Source organism: Thunnus thynnus, chromosome 17 (genome assembly GCF_963924715.1).
Source record: "Thunnus thynnus chromosome 17, fThuThy2.1, whole genome shotgun sequence".
NCBI classification, from domain to species: Eukaryota; Metazoa; Chordata; class Actinopteri; order Scombriformes; family Scombridae; genus Thunnus; species Thunnus thynnus.
Window position 1 is genome coordinate 22429391 of NC_089533.1, and position 13997 is coordinate 22443387.

General features: G+C 40.5%; 3 protein-coding genes and 1 non-coding gene across 5 annotated transcripts; 1 reads left to right on the plus strand and 3 right to left on the minus strand.

Moving 5' to 3' along the window:
- The first annotated feature begins 457 nt into the window (after positions 1–457).
- ndufa6 (NADH:ubiquinone oxidoreductase subunit A6) lies at positions 458–2183 on the plus strand. Its single transcript, XM_067615802.1, has 3 exons — positions 458–625; positions 1662–1777; positions 1959–2183. Exons 1-3 carry the CDS (start codon positions 487–489, stop codon positions 2088–2090), a joined length of 387 nt encoding a protein of 128 aa, XP_067471903.1. The 5' UTR covers positions 458–486; the 3' UTR covers positions 2091–2183.
- Positions 2184–2661: 478 nt separating this feature from the next.
- On the minus strand, positions 2662–5361 carry LOC137201005 (essential MCU regulator, mitochondrial-like). Of its 2 annotated transcripts, none has more exons than XM_067615804.1 (3): positions 5148–5361; positions 4710–4850; positions 2662–4119 (listed from the first exon to the last, which is right to left on the minus strand). In XM_067615804.1, exons 1-2 carry the CDS (start codon positions 5289–5291, stop codon positions 4713–4715), a joined length of 282 nt encoding a protein of 93 aa, XP_067471905.1. In that variant the 5' UTR covers positions 5292–5361; the 3' UTR covers positions 2662–4119; positions 4710–4712. The 2 variants fall into 2 exon arrangements, with proteins under 2 accessions (XP_067471905.1, XP_067471904.1); XM_067615803.1 differs by having other exon boundaries at positions 4686–4850; positions 5148–5348.
- A 119-nt stretch (positions 5362–5480) lies between these two features.
- On the minus strand, positions 5481–12824 carry fam234b (family with sequence similarity 234 member B). Its single transcript, XM_067615801.1, has 13 exons — positions 12665–12824; positions 11090–11638; positions 10328–10441; positions 9858–10025; positions 9648–9763; positions 8908–9058; positions 8574–8715; positions 7826–8020; positions 7579–7657; positions 7216–7383; positions 6878–6998; positions 6372–6598; positions 5481–6243 (listed from the first exon to the last, which is right to left on the minus strand). The coding sequence occupies exons 1-13, from the start codon at positions 12807–12809 to the stop codon at positions 6241–6243; spliced, it is 2178 nt and encodes a 725-aa protein (XP_067471902.1). The 5' UTR covers positions 12810–12824; the 3' UTR covers positions 5481–6240.
- An 841-nt stretch (positions 12825–13665) lies between these two features.
- On the minus strand, positions 13666–13819 carry LOC137168718 (U12 minor spliceosomal RNA). The gene has a single exon (XR_010924334.1). It is a non-coding gene; the product is annotated as a U12 minor spliceosomal RNA (small nuclear RNA).
- Positions 13820–13997: the final 178 nt, after the last annotated feature.

Below are 13997 nucleotides of genomic sequence, written 5' to 3' on the forward strand. Positions count from 1 at the left end.
ATAACCTAGTGTTTCACAAATGTACAAAAAATGGGATGTTTCTAATATTTTGTCCACCTTACTTACATATATGAATGAGGGAAAAACTATTGCAAACAAATTACCTCCAAGTATTATGGCGTGTTATACAGCAACATTAATTACCTTGGAGCTCAGTGTCAACAACAGCAGTCTACTTCACCAGACTGACGCCTGTCTTGAACCATCCAGTCCTTTAGGGGGCACCAAGGTCTCTGTCAACATAATCACACCGTCGAGCAAGTAAAACGGGAAACGATACAAAGGAAATATTATATATAAATCTTAGTATTAATATATTTGAAACATAAAATGATCTTCTAATGTTAGCTTGTTACTTAGTTACTTAATCGATATCAAAAAATTCCCCGTTTTGTTCTTTAAACTACTTTACATGTAAATGTTGTTTGAGTTTGACTGTTGTCAATAAAGTTGAGAGAAAAAAAAAACGATACTAAGGTAGCAGTCATGGCGACCACAGCGGCGACCCGAACGGCAGCTGGTGCCGCCAGAGTTGTCAAACCAATTTTTAGCCGGGACCTAGACGAAGCTAAGCGCAGGGTCCGAGAGCTGTACCGGGCCTGGTACCGAGAGGTCCCTAACACAGGTATGTCGGTCCGCTTAAAAGGTGTTTAAAGATTAGCGAGAGCGTCAAGGTCGTGTCTATGTGGAGGTCCAGCATAACGGCTAACAGTAGCTACAAGCTAACCTGTCAAACATATGCAGATGTTAAATATTCTTCAATGTTTGGTATTGTCGTATCGCTTAGGTTAACTGAATAATGAGCAAACTATAGAGTGAAAGCGTTCATATCTTGCAGTGTCATATTTAATCGTCTCTGAAAAGCAATATCAAGTGTAACATTTTAATTTGCATGAAGACTTAAAAATTGTGTTTTCATTATGGCTTATGAGTGTTATTGTACACTTACAGTAGTTTTTAGAAAACAACGCTGTAACCCTCCATGCTCATCATTTGTTCTGTGGGCCCATAATCCAACATAACCCAACCTTTTTATAGATTAAGTGTTGCAAGGGAAAAGCTTCCAAATAAGGCTTAAATAGTTAACACTTTGACATTGGACAGTCTCGGGGTTAAAGGGTAGTTATGAGTGTGGTCTTATTTTCCTAGTTTAGTACTTCTGACAGCTTTATGTAGAATCTGTGTTTACACTGTGTTTACATTTCAGCCCTAGTTAATTCATCAGAACCGCAGTCTAGTTTGTTATCAATCTTAATTTCTCCTCTTCACTCCTTGACTTGGTGTAGGAGTCTATTTTTTTTCCTAACATTAATAGACGAGGCTGGAAATTTTCCGTATTTTATCATTTTCAACACCAACAATGAATATATCCTTCTACCAAATATTGCCTGTGTAGCCAGAGCCGATATATTAAATTCCTCTGTGCTGTTAGACCTCCACTTTTGTCAAAAATATCAAAAACGCATAAAGAAACCTCATCATTGCATGTTGTGTGAAACACATTGTTGGTTTTTGTCCTTTCAGGGGTTTTGTTGACAGAGACAAAAATATAGAAATAACACCAGCCTCAACATGTAAAATAAACTTAATTAATACTTAGTTCCTGGATGAAGTTGATGTGGTGTAAACAGACTAATTTTTGCTTGTATCTTTCTCTTCAGTGGCAACGTTTCAGCTGGATATCACAACACGACAGGGAAGAGACAAAGTGAGGGAGATGTTTGACAAAAACAAGCATGTCACCGATCCCCGTGTCATTGACATGCTAGTCATTAAGGTAAAAACCTTTCAACTTCCTAACTGAAGTAACAAGTAATTTGGTCCTCGGGGTGCTTTTTAGTCAATGTTTCACAGGCACAGTTGAATAAATGTAGATGTAGTATGTTACTCGACACAACATCCTGTTTCTTCTCAGGTGTGCTCAGAGTTTTTATATGTGAATTTTATCTAATCTTCAGGGGAAAATGGAACTCCAGGAGACAATCCATGTCTGGAAGCAGAAGACTCACATGATGCGCTATTTCCACGAGACCGAGGAACCTCGTCCTACTGATTTCCTGTCCAAATTCTACCGGGGTCATGACCCATGAACTGTGTAGATTTTTGCTTACCTTTGACCCCACTTTGCCTGTGTCCAGTGTGACAGATGTTCCCCTTTACTGTAAATACACACGTAACTCTCACATTACTATGGTTGTGTCTTTTTTTATTCAGGATCAATCAGTCAGGTGTATATACAGTGAAAATAGAACATTACGTAAACAAACACCAGTGCACTTTGACTGATTGTGTGATGCTGTTTTATGAGTGTACAAATGCCACCAACTCACACCAAACTACTGATTATACAGACATGGCCGAAAATATTGGTACCTTTCTACCTTATTTTTAAAAAAACTACATTTTTTCTGTATTAAGCTGAAACTGACGGAAGTATATGGTATCCATCACTCTTTATTTCACATTGAATATAACTCAAACTTTGCTTTTGATTTACAACTTCACAATAAATTAAAATGGCCAAAAATATCAGCACCCTTAACTTAATATTTTGTAGCACAGCCTTTGGAGGCAATAACTGCAGTCAAGCGCTTTCTGTAATTCTGAATAAGGTTTCTCCACTGGTAGTTCGGCCCACTATTCTTAAGCAAATTGCTCCAGTTCTCTCAGGTTTGAGGGGTGCCGTCTCCCAACTGCAAGTTTCAGCTCTTTCCACAGATGTTCAATGGGATTCAGATCAGGACTCATAGCAGGCCACTTCAGAACAGTCCAACGTTTTCTTCTCGTCCACTCTCGGGTGTTTTTTTTATGTATGTTTGGGGTCATTATCCTGCTGGAAGACCCGTGACCTGTGACTGAGACACAGCTTTCTGACACTGGGCTGTAGGTTTCACTCCAAAATGCCTTGATAGTCTGATTTCATTGTACCCTGCACAGATTCAAGGCACCCAGTGCCTGAGGCAGCAAAGCAACCCCAAAACATCTCTGAGCCTCCATGTTTCATGGTAGGCATGATGTTCTTTTCTTTGAAGGCTTCATTTTTTCTTCTGTAAACATAGAGTTGGTGTGGTTTACCAAAAAGCTCTAATTTTGTTTCATCTGTCCAAAGCACATTCTCCCAGAAGGACTGTGGCTTGTTAACATGCATTTTGGGGCAAAGTCCAGTCTGGCTTTTTTGTGTCTCCCTCTTAGAAGTGGGGTCTTCCTGAGTCTTCTACCATGGAGTCTATTTTCATTCAGATAGCGACGGATGGTGCGACTTGAAACTATTGTACCTTGAACTTGAAGATCAGCTTGGATCTGTATTGAGGTTTTCCTTGGTTCTTTGTTGACCATTCGAGCAATCCTTCTGTTCAACCTCGGGCCAATTTTCCTCTTGCGACCACGTCCGGAGATGTTGGCAACAGTTCCATGAGCCTTAAACTTCTTAATAATATTGGCAACAGTGGTCACAGGAACATCAAGCTCTTTGGAGATGGTTTTGTAACCTTTACATTGACCATGCTTGGCTATTACCTTTTTTCTAATGTCTTCAGACCACTCTCTAGTTTTCCTTCTGTTTTTCATGTTCAGTGTGATGCACACAGTGGCACAAAACAGCAGAGTGAGTAATTTTCTCCTTTTAAACTGGCTGCATGAGTGATTATAAGATTGAAAACAGCTGTGATACTAATTAAAACACAATAGTCTGCTTAAAGTATCACTACAAATCAATGATTTCTTACAACTTTTTTCTACCGCAAAACAACTTTTTTGTTTTGTTCAACTGCAAACCAAACATAGACATGTACTGATAATAAAATATCTTTTCATTTCAACACTGTTAAGGGCGAATGGTGCATTACTTTAATAAAATGCAAGGGTACCAATAATTTCGGCCACGTCTGTATGTTGCATTTTAAGATTGTCATTCCCTTTTATTAAGACTTTATTAGTGCATGCAAATATAGTACAATATTCAACCTGGGACAGCCCTAATGCAGTGTCGATAACAGCAAAAACCCTGAATCCAGTGCCAGCAAAGACAACTTAAGAACACAGCAGAGGGAACTGGAGGAAGGCATTCATGTGCTCAGAGGCTCAGACTCGTCCTCAGTGGATTTGACAAGACAAGACAACCTGTGGAGGAAAGAAAGAGTGTGAGTGGTGCCTTTTTAAAAATATATGCCTGCATCCTATTTTAAGTAGCATTATGTGCTATCAAACACTGACACCATTTCTCAATTCTGACTAAAATATGTCTGGCAGCTGCAATTATTACATAAAGGCACTGAAATGCTCTCTACTGATGCATTTGAGCTAGTGATGTGTGATGTGATGTGTGTGTTTTAATGTCTGATTCACATGATTTTTGAAAGCATATCATTTTGTTAAAGCACTATTTCTCATTCTCACATTCATTTGATATGTTGTGAACTGGGGCTGAAGAAAACAATGAAATGAAAGAATTGCAGTACAGTTCTGGTTGAGAGGTGATCCTGATTCAGCATGTACATGAATGTTGCATCAGTATATAATCTGGCCTGGTTAAGGGGCCCCCCTCTTGCTTGGGGCCCCTGAGAGCGAATTTCCCCTACCACTGCTGCCACAGAACATTACATGCACATACCAATCCCAATTCAACATAGACTGAACAAGGGTGCCACAATTCACAGTGAAGCCCATAACTCCCAGCCAAGTGATACCTGATAACCAGAAGCCCTACAGACCCTTCAGTCATCGTCGTCATCGTCTTCGGGGACAAAGATGTCGTGCTCCTCCAGCAGCGCTGCAAAGTTCTTGCTGATCTGAGTCCCCACATACAAGAAGGGCACCACTACCAGAGCAATCCGGATAAGGCCGAAGGGGGTCTGCTCACCAGTGTCACACATCCCACCATAGAAACAACTAAATCAGTTCATGTCAAGCAGCCTGTGTAAGATTGACTTCTACTATATTAGTGAGAAAGACTGCAGTAGAACTGTTTATTATAATCAACACATTTTGGGGGGGTACACACACAGATCAGAGGCCCTCAGACAAACATCCATCTATTTCTCCACTCATGATTCTATTCCTTCAGCGACACTCCCTTCTCTCCTGCGTTGTATCTCAACACAGAGCTGTAATTTACACACACCACTCTGACGCCTCTAATCAGCACTCACCTTCTTGGGTTTGGGCAGAATGGCACCGGATGACGTGCTCACGACTGTCCGGCACGGTGTCACGGTCCTGCCCGTCCACAGCGGCGAGCGGCGAGCGTTTCTGAGGCCCGACAGCCTGACCAGACGACCGAGAGCCGACGTCATGTCAACAGCGAGTGATGCGGCAGCAATGCGGAAAACGGAGCTCACTTTTTTGGGGGGGATGTGGAGCTGCAACACAGCGCCGCCCTGCGCCACGTACTCCCACTCTGTTATTACGTGGTTGTCTGCGCAATTTCAATGAATACAGAATCTAGAGATACTGAGGTTTAAATAAACGACACGAGATACATGTAGCGTTAAGAATTCATTTTCACATTTTCTCTTGCAATATGTGAAGTTGCAGCTTACATTTGAATGCCATGACCATTTTAGCAGCCACATATTCTGAGAGATCAAACAATTGTTGGTTATATAACAATAAAAATAATCCAAACAATAAAACAAATCAATAAATACTGTACAGCATGAAATATTTACACACTCCTGATACTACTTAAGTTGGTGATGAGCAGTGAGGACAATATTAGTGGCTTGATGACAGAATGCATGTGACTTAGGGATGACACCACATGAGTATACTGGCCATGTAAGGTTTGTATGAGTGATGCTTACTGTAAACACATTTACATGTTCTTTCATCAGCATTATTGTGCTTCACTGTCACTGATGAACAACAGTTATTCTGTTGCCATCGAGTCCAAACAATCAGAAACATTCAATTAAATATTAATTCCTAAATGCAAGATAAATTATTTTAAATAAGCGTTTTCATAGTATAGACGTGATATAAAACAACAGGAAAAAACTAAACACAAGCAAAATCTCTACCTGCAAATGATCCTTTTTTTACAGTTAAAAAAAAAAAATCTTTCTCAAGTAACAGAAAGTTAAATTCATACTTAGTGAACCTAACAGGATGTAAACAGCTTCAAATGAATTCTTAGTGTGTCCTCGGTGCAGAGCGATCCACAGCTTTTGTCCCTTGCCTGAGCATTTAGCCTTTAGTCGTACCTCTTGTTGTGACACAGGGCGTGGTAGCGGTGGCAGCTCATCACTAAACAAAGCAACACAGTTAAAGTGTATTTAGCTGACGGACAGTAGGCAATAATCATCCTAATGTCAAAATACTACAGATATTAAACAACAGTAAGAGATTATTATCACACTTAGTGTCTTTCTCACCTGGTTTTTGAAGGACAGATGCCTGAAGAATTTGTTGACCTCAAATACGCCTGGTTTAACAGGTTCCCCGCTCTTCTTGCTTTCCCCTAGTCTGACAATCTGTCCTTTGGTGATAGCAGCTCTGAGGCTCATGCTCTTAACTATCCGAGCGCCGGGCTCCGAATCCGGTGTGGGCCGGGAGGATACGGTGATGTAGGAGGCATCTTTCTGATTCTCCTGGTAACTCACTGTCAGAGAGGAAGTAGGAGAAAATAGGAGGAAGAACATTTCTTATCACTTGAACATGTGTATTAGTATCTTGGCATCTTTTTGGAAGTCAGACATTTGGATAGTGAATGATAAAGGTTATACAAAATCCATGCAGCATTATTCTACATATTGTTTTATGAAAAACTATGAAGACAGTTTATTTATTATGAAATAAACAGTTATTGCTCTGTATTGAAGCAGATGTTTTTCTACAGTATTCTGCAGCTACAGTGCATTTTATCTCTGGTGACGTTTACCTGCAGAGGTGACTGTTGTGTGTGTGGTGCTGGTGAGCTCCAGCAGGATTGTGGGATATACAGGGTGCAACAGGAATAGCTTTCTGATGAGCGGCTCCGCTGCAGCAACACCTGGTGCTACCTACACAGTTAATGTGGACAGTTTAGTGCCTTTTTCATTACATAAATTGAGTATTTATTATTTTGGGTCAAACCCAGAGTTATTGGCTCCAGCTCAAACTCAAAGACAATGAAGTAAAATAAGCTGTGCACATGATTCATTCTATTTTATCCTTTTTTTTTTATTCATAGAGCAGAAGTGATTTGCCTCAATAAGCTTGTTCTCTAGGCAGACTCACAGTTGCCTTGGTGACATTCTTCTGCGCTTTGATTGGTTCGCTGGCCCAGAAGACAAAAGCTGATAGGCCAGTTGAGGTGGAGATCACTGAAGCTTCCAAAACAAGACGAGGACACACAAACTCTGCTGTCCAGAGAGAGTGCCCATCTACTCCGTCAATGACCTGCGCCTGACGAGAGAGAAAGAGGAAAAGCAGTAAACCAGTAGGATTAGAGCACACTTAGAGGTCAGTTAAAGCTTTATAATCAAGACTCTAAATCTTCATTTCTGTGACAAATCGACAACTGCCAAACAATTACTTTTATGCAGCATGTGAGCCCTTGCATTCATTTGATACCTGAAAAACTGAACTGAACTGTTTTACCTTCATGGTGCCGTTTGCTGAATGCTGAAAAAAGAGATCAAGGACTCCATCATCATTGAAGTGTCCCAGGGCTGGTTGGCTGTGACAGGCAAAGAAATATTTTAGGGAAATTTTTGCTAAATTCTGATATATAACTTGAAGTTCAAAAAGTTTAAAAAGTGTTTTTATATAATAATGTTGGCAGCAGAAATATAATACAATGATATAGTAACTCAGTCAGTAGTGACAGTGATATGCAGGTCTGTACCTGTGAATGGGAGGTGACTTAGAGGTCCATTTTTTGTGCATGTCGGTCTGTCGGAGCACTGAGAGTTTGCTGGAGCCATAAACCAACACCCATTCACTTTTGGTGGAGTTCAGGTTAGAAACAGTGTCCAAGCTGTTGTGGTTGTTGCCAAAACCAGCCACAAGAGGGACCAGGAACTCTGCACGCTCAGATCCCCTGGAAAGACAATAACATAGGTGTCTATAAAAAAAATAGTTTTCTGTGCCTTCTCTTTCACTGTCTGTACAACGCAGGAAATGGAAGATCCAGTTTCCCCAGTAACTCATGGAATAACATGCTTACAAAATTGGGTGTATATTGATGTTCTCATACTTTGTAACTTGGTTTTAATATTATGTAAGCAATGTGGGAGTATTACTGATATCCACTGGTACCAAAATCTACTGATTATTTAATCATTACCCTCCTTAAAAGTGAAAATATTGAAAACATTGGTAAAAGTTCAATCTGACACCACTTACTTTATTGTGGCTAGTGCATTTTTTTAAAATCACTTCTTAATGTTTGAATCATCAGTATACTGTGATTAAGACCTATGAAGAATACTTCTATGCAAACAGTAAAGTGCCAGTAATGTTAGTTCAAGCATCACACTTGTGGTTTAGTAAATGTGTCTCCTTCATACTAACAGATTAAAGGTTCATGATTAACCAACAGAGAAGCATGTGTACGGTGTAAACAGAGCTATGTGCCAGTCACTGAGGCGTACCTGTAAATGTGTATGAAGGAGGAGGAATTGCTTTTCCTGAGTTCCTCCCAACCTGAATCCTTCCTTGTAAGCGGCTGGGTTATAGGCGGTTTGCCAGTAGCACGAGAGTAGATATCACTCAGAGAGATGGCCTCTACATTACCTGAGGAAAAAAGACATTGACACAATGTTTTAATACTGCAAATAAAATAACCGTATTAACTGAATCAGATAGTCTACATTATAATGCTAACAGCATGGGAACGTTGTGCTTTTTCGATTTCAACTATTTGTAGCTGCAGTCATGCTTTAAAGTATTGAATTAGACCTCTACATTGCTGACTGCTTTCTTTACCTAGTCCAAAGAGGATGTAGTATGCCCCTTGTTGTGTCTCATGCAGCAAAGGACCAATCAGCTTTCCCTGTCCGGTGAGGTTGAAAGGCACGGGATGTCCGAGCTTCGTCCTGGTTCCCCCAGAGATCAGGGTCAAGGAGAGATCCAAAGCCTGAAAATGAACGCAGCAGAAAAAGTTATGTAGAATGCAAAGGCCTGGAAACATGATCGGTAAACTTTCAGCTCATGATCACATGACTGTTATTCTGAATGACAGTACCACTGTAAGAAAGGTATACGTTAATGGTATTATTAACAGGGAATGTCACCGGAGACACAATTATACAGCTTCATTTAGCGAGAGGAAACATCAGTCAGTAGTGTCTAATTTTCACACAACTATAATTTTGTAAATATTTTTTGTGTTACTACAAAGTCTTTTTTTATATTTCAAATATATTTAATTGAAAGACCCTTGAAAAGAAGCTGAAATATGAACAACACAGGCAACATAACCACAAGTGTTGATCACTGCATCACTGATTGTTATGTACATTTCAAAGGACAGTTGTATCCAAAATAAGTTGAGGAGCAAACATACTACTGAAAATGATTGAACAAACCCTGTAATTTTATAAGGTAAAAAGCTCCAATCATTGTTTTTCAAAGGACAGTCGCACTACAGAGCAAATTCTATGTAAAATGTCTCACTTCATATACATATGTGTAAGAGGAGAAGCATGTGGCTGACATAGAAATACCTCATTTGCAGGCAGGGTGGCTACCAGCAGATCTGGGACTGAGTCATTGTCGAGGTCTGGAAGTAACACCGCCTGGGATTCAATGTTCTTCAGCAGGACCGACCCCAAGTGACTCCCTGGGGAGTGAAAGGAAACCTATTTGACCCTGTTTTAAATGCTTTGAATGGAAAAAAAAAAAAAAATGTGCAGCTTAAATGACTTTCTTCTAACCTGTGGCACCATCGACGGCCATGAGGATAGATTTGCCAATGAGGAGACACACAGGTGACGGCTGGGAGTTGTCCTGGAGACCACACTGGATGTACATCACAGACTCCCGCATGACATTCCTCCACAGCACCTGACCGCTGACAGCAGACAGGGCCACTGCACTGTAAACTGGGACGAAGAAAGGACATCACAAATCATTACACAGCATTTACAAAAATCACAAACAGGATGAGATATTAAAGTGGATTTAGGGTTCAGCAGCTTAGCAGGACTAGCAAGATTAGACTAACTATGTAAGCGCACATAGTTCAGTACACATGGTAGCCATTTATGGCACAGAGACGCTATTGAGATTTAGAGGAGAGGGGCATGTGCACATGATAATGACATCTTCCCTCTCTCATGATCTAAAGTGTCTCTAATTTTAATGTGATGTCTGAAAAAACCCTTTCAAAGAATTCCTCACATACTTTTGTTCCCTTGTGTGGAATGAGTGTCATTGGTGCATTCAGTAACACCCAGTAAGACATCCTCCACCGAATCGCCATCGACATCCCACAATGCCAGTGCAGGTGGAGTGACACCTACATAGAGAAATCAAAACAGAATGAAAACCACCCACCAGTGTTATAAGTCTACCAGCTACTTTAACATCAGCCTTTTTTTTCCCCGTTATTCTACATTTTGACGCTGTAGAGATAAGCAGGAGGAATTAAATGAAATAAAATAGTGAGTCATTAAAAGAGTAAAACACTTAATCGGACATTAAAGAAACAATACTGCAGAGTTTGTATTTATTGCCACGCTACAATATTTTCATAGTGCATGCTGAAACAGAGCATGTGGTGGGTGCAGCAGAGTGATGCAATCCTGTGTAATTACAGTTGACTAATTAAAGGGTGAGCCAGCGTTGTCTAGCCACAGAGACTCCTATGTTTATATAAAGTCAGCATTATTAATGGTGGCACCACCCACTTTACATGTCATCAAAGGAGTGTGAGTGCATATTGTGCATCATGGTTTTAGGCCAGTTAACCTTTAATAGATCACAATCTGGTGTTCCCCTTTGTTTGTTTTTTTCTGGACTTTAACTTCCAGTAAATGTTTGTCTACATGTAGTTCAGGTAGAATATAAAGTGGAAGTAGCAGAGAACCTCAAACTCATCAGTCATGTTGTTACTGAAAATGTAGCTACAGTGATGTATCACAGACTTTGTTGTTAATCTGTTTACCTCCTGCATCTCCCAGTTCTCTCTCCCATTGTGGCCTGTTTCCCAGTCCTCCCTTCTGGCAGGGAATCAGGAAAGCACAAAGCAGCACGAGCAATGTGGCGCAGACCACAGGCACCAGGAAAAATGCAGTTCGGATGGCGTTCTTCATCCTCATCCTCTTTTCTTCCACATCACTACTACAACCCCCGAGCCCAGCGCCTCCCAATGTCCCGGGTCCCCCTCTGTCCTCCCTCATCCTGTCCCTGCCGGAGTCCCTGTGGTTCCAGTACTGCATGCCTTTCATGTCATCTCTGTCCTGCCTGGATTTGTTGGGGAGCCGCTCTCTCCATTCGTCCTCCTCTTCTTCCTCATCCTCCTGCCCTTCATCTTCGGGACCCACGAGTCTTCCAGATCTGCCACCCCGCAGCTTTGAGGAGCCGGTGCCGAGGCAGCTGTCCCTGCCGAGGCCATTTCGGGGGTAGTTGAGCACGAGGTCATCTTCTTCGCTCTCATCCTCGCTGTCTGCTTGGGTGAGAGGGTCGTACTCCCCTAACTCCGAGCCCTTCTTCCCTGTGGAGACACAGAGGCTGATCATGAGGTTCAACTGTCCCATGTAGTTATGAGTTAGAGTATGGCTGGGACAACTGATAGTCATGTTGCGATATGACTCTGCTGATATATTATTGATACTTAATTACTAATATATTCCCTTCAGCACTGGTACATTATAGATGCATCCTTCCTTTACTCTGAGCATTTTAACTCTGGAAGTGCTTTTCATCAGTGGTGTTATGTTTCCACTTTATGGCTTTTTCACATCTCATTACATGTTTTTGACATAATGGCCTTTTTCCTCAATATGTCCAAGTCCAATAATGCATTTTACTTATCAGTTTTGGCACAGAAAAACAAAATACAGGACAATATGCAGCTGAGGGCAATAATAAGAATAAAGTTAGTTAGTATCTCTAATATCTTTGAGCTGCCCATATAGTTTAACTTGTACAATACTTCTACTACAACTAATTACAATAACAACTCTTACAATGATTAAATATAGGTTATTTTTCAGTTAAAAAAGAACAAGCAAATAAATAAATAAACAAATGCTGTAGGCTGCCAGTAGTAGAGCTGCCAAAATAGAATAAATTACATTACAAACGCACATGACTGGTAGTCCCATGTATAATCAGTGGCGTCGGGCCTGGCGCAGTATTGTTATCACGCTTTACTTGTTTACTCTCCAGCAGCAGCAGCAGCAGCAGCAGCTCGGTCCGTTAGTGTTGGGTTAACATTAGCTAGCAGCCCGCTAACAGTCAGCACACAACACACACGCTTTAACAGAAGGATGCTCTGCACACACTGTAAACCACACATCCATCTTATATAACAGACTCTGGAAAACGTGCGTCGATTTAATATGACAACGAACCGATGCTAAATGTTTGACATGACAGTTAATAAAAATGAATCAACTGCATTTAAAGAGCTGAGATGCGAGTGAGAACTGTCAGTCATCCAGTCTGGACCGATGACAGATTCATGACCGTTTGATCGCTTCTCGTGTGAGGTTGAAATATGTGTAGCGGGTCTTACCGGGCAGTTTGAGGGCACGAGACAGAGCTGCAGCCATTTCTCCTCTGATTGATCCTCGATTGATCCGCGACACCGCGACGTGAAGCAGCGCTGATGAGCGGGTCCAATTGGACATCAAGTTGGAGCTGCGCCTGCCCAACTGCATCCTGGGACTTGGAGTTTACCGTCATGCCTTTTAAGCAACGGTTTTTTGGCAGTTTTTTTGTTTTTTTTTTTGCTGTATGCTTATGAAAAAAAACATGAATCCCACATTTTACTGGCCAAAGTATCTGCTATAGACAATATGATATCACAAAGTCATTTTTTAAAAGCATTTTCAGTCTTCGTACCTTATTCCTGCACTAATGCAATATAAAACTATATGTTTGTGTTTTGTTTAAATTTGGGAGTGCGTTTCAGCATTGCGTATTTGCAATTAATACAAACTAATACTGAGCAGCCCTATTTGAGATGATTTTGAACCCTTGTTTTCCCCTATACACGTGAAGTACACCGTATGATAGTGAAATGAATAATTGTGAGGCATTCGAGGCAATGTACTGTATACCCACTACCCCATGTTATGTGTTGTTGTGTTCTGTACTTTTTGTTGTTGTTGTGGTTGTTTGTTTCTTTTTTGTATGTCTATCTTGTATAAATGTGAAAGTGTAAATAAAAATAAATAAACAAGACAACAGTCGTGTACAATATACAAGAAATAACATGTTTGTTTTCATCGGTATCATTGTATTGCTTTGCATTATATCACATGTTTCTAAGACCCTAGACTCTTTAAAAAAAAAAAAAAGGCATAAAAAAGCTTTCCATTCAGGAAGGCTTCTTATCTTCACTCATTATTATTTTCTTTATGTTGTGTGTTCTATGCTATTAATACTATAGCACTTTGAGTTTCACTATTTTTTTGTATGCATGTTTTGTATGAATGTTATTTATACATCCATGATATCATTGCGCATTAAACGTGCGTGAAATATTTGATTATCTTATACATTCAAGGGTTCAGGGAAGGTCCTAGTCCCGCAAGGCATCTCACAAAGTAGGTGAGTCACCTCAGCAGGCAGACCTGTCCCCTTTCAAAAATTGATCTCGTTAAATGTACGAGGACGCGGGCGTCACCCCGCATCGTTATTTTCCTTACTCATCAGTTTAAGGCATAACTAATCAATTGCCGAAGACCGGGGTAATCACAGTGTCCAGGACTTCTCTGTTAGGGTGCCGACTATGAGCCACTTGCAGCAGTGTATTTTATTTTCTAAAAACAGTTGTGTTTGTATTAAACAATGGCTTGTGAAATTTAATTTTTGAACAGTGTTTTAATAACCATAAACTGTAT

What these genes read in the sequence shown, in the direction of transcription:
- fam234b (XM_067615801.1), bottom strand. Translation starts at nt 12,809, where the DNA reads ATGCAGTTGGGCAGGCGCAGCTCCAACTTGATGTCCAATTGGACCCGC. An exon ending in TCCTTCATACACATTTACAG is followed by an intron (nt 8,021 to 8,573) that starts GTACGCCTCAGT and finishes TTGTCTTTCCAG; the next exon opens with GGGATCTGAGCGTGCAGAGT. An exon ending in CAGCAAACGGCACCATGAAG is followed by an intron (nt 7,384 to 7,578) that starts GTAAAACAGTTC and finishes CTCTCTCGTCAG; the next exon opens with GCGCAGGTCATTGACGGAGT.
- ndufa6 (XM_067615802.1), top strand. Translation starts at nt 487, where the DNA reads ATGGCGACCACAGCGGCGACCCGAACGGCAGCTGGTGCCGCCAGAGTT. An exon ending in CCGAGAGGTCCCTAACACAG is followed by an intron (nt 626 to 1,661) that starts GTATGTCGGTCC and finishes CTTTCTCTTCAG; the next exon opens with TGGCAACGTTTCAGCTGGAT. An exon ending in TTGACATGCTAGTCATTAAG is followed by an intron (nt 1,778 to 1,958) that starts GTAAAAACCTTT and finishes TCTAATCTTCAG; the next exon opens with GGGAAAATGGAACTCCAGGA.
- LOC137201005 (XM_067615804.1), bottom strand. Translation starts at nt 5,291, where the DNA reads ATGACGTCGGCTCTCGGTCGTCTGGTCAGGCTGTCGGGCCTCAGAAAC. An exon ending in TTCTGCCCAAACCCAAGAAG is followed by an intron (nt 4,851 to 5,147) that starts GTGAGTGCTGAT and finishes ACTGGTGAGCAG; the next exon opens with ACCCCCTTCGGCCTTATCCG.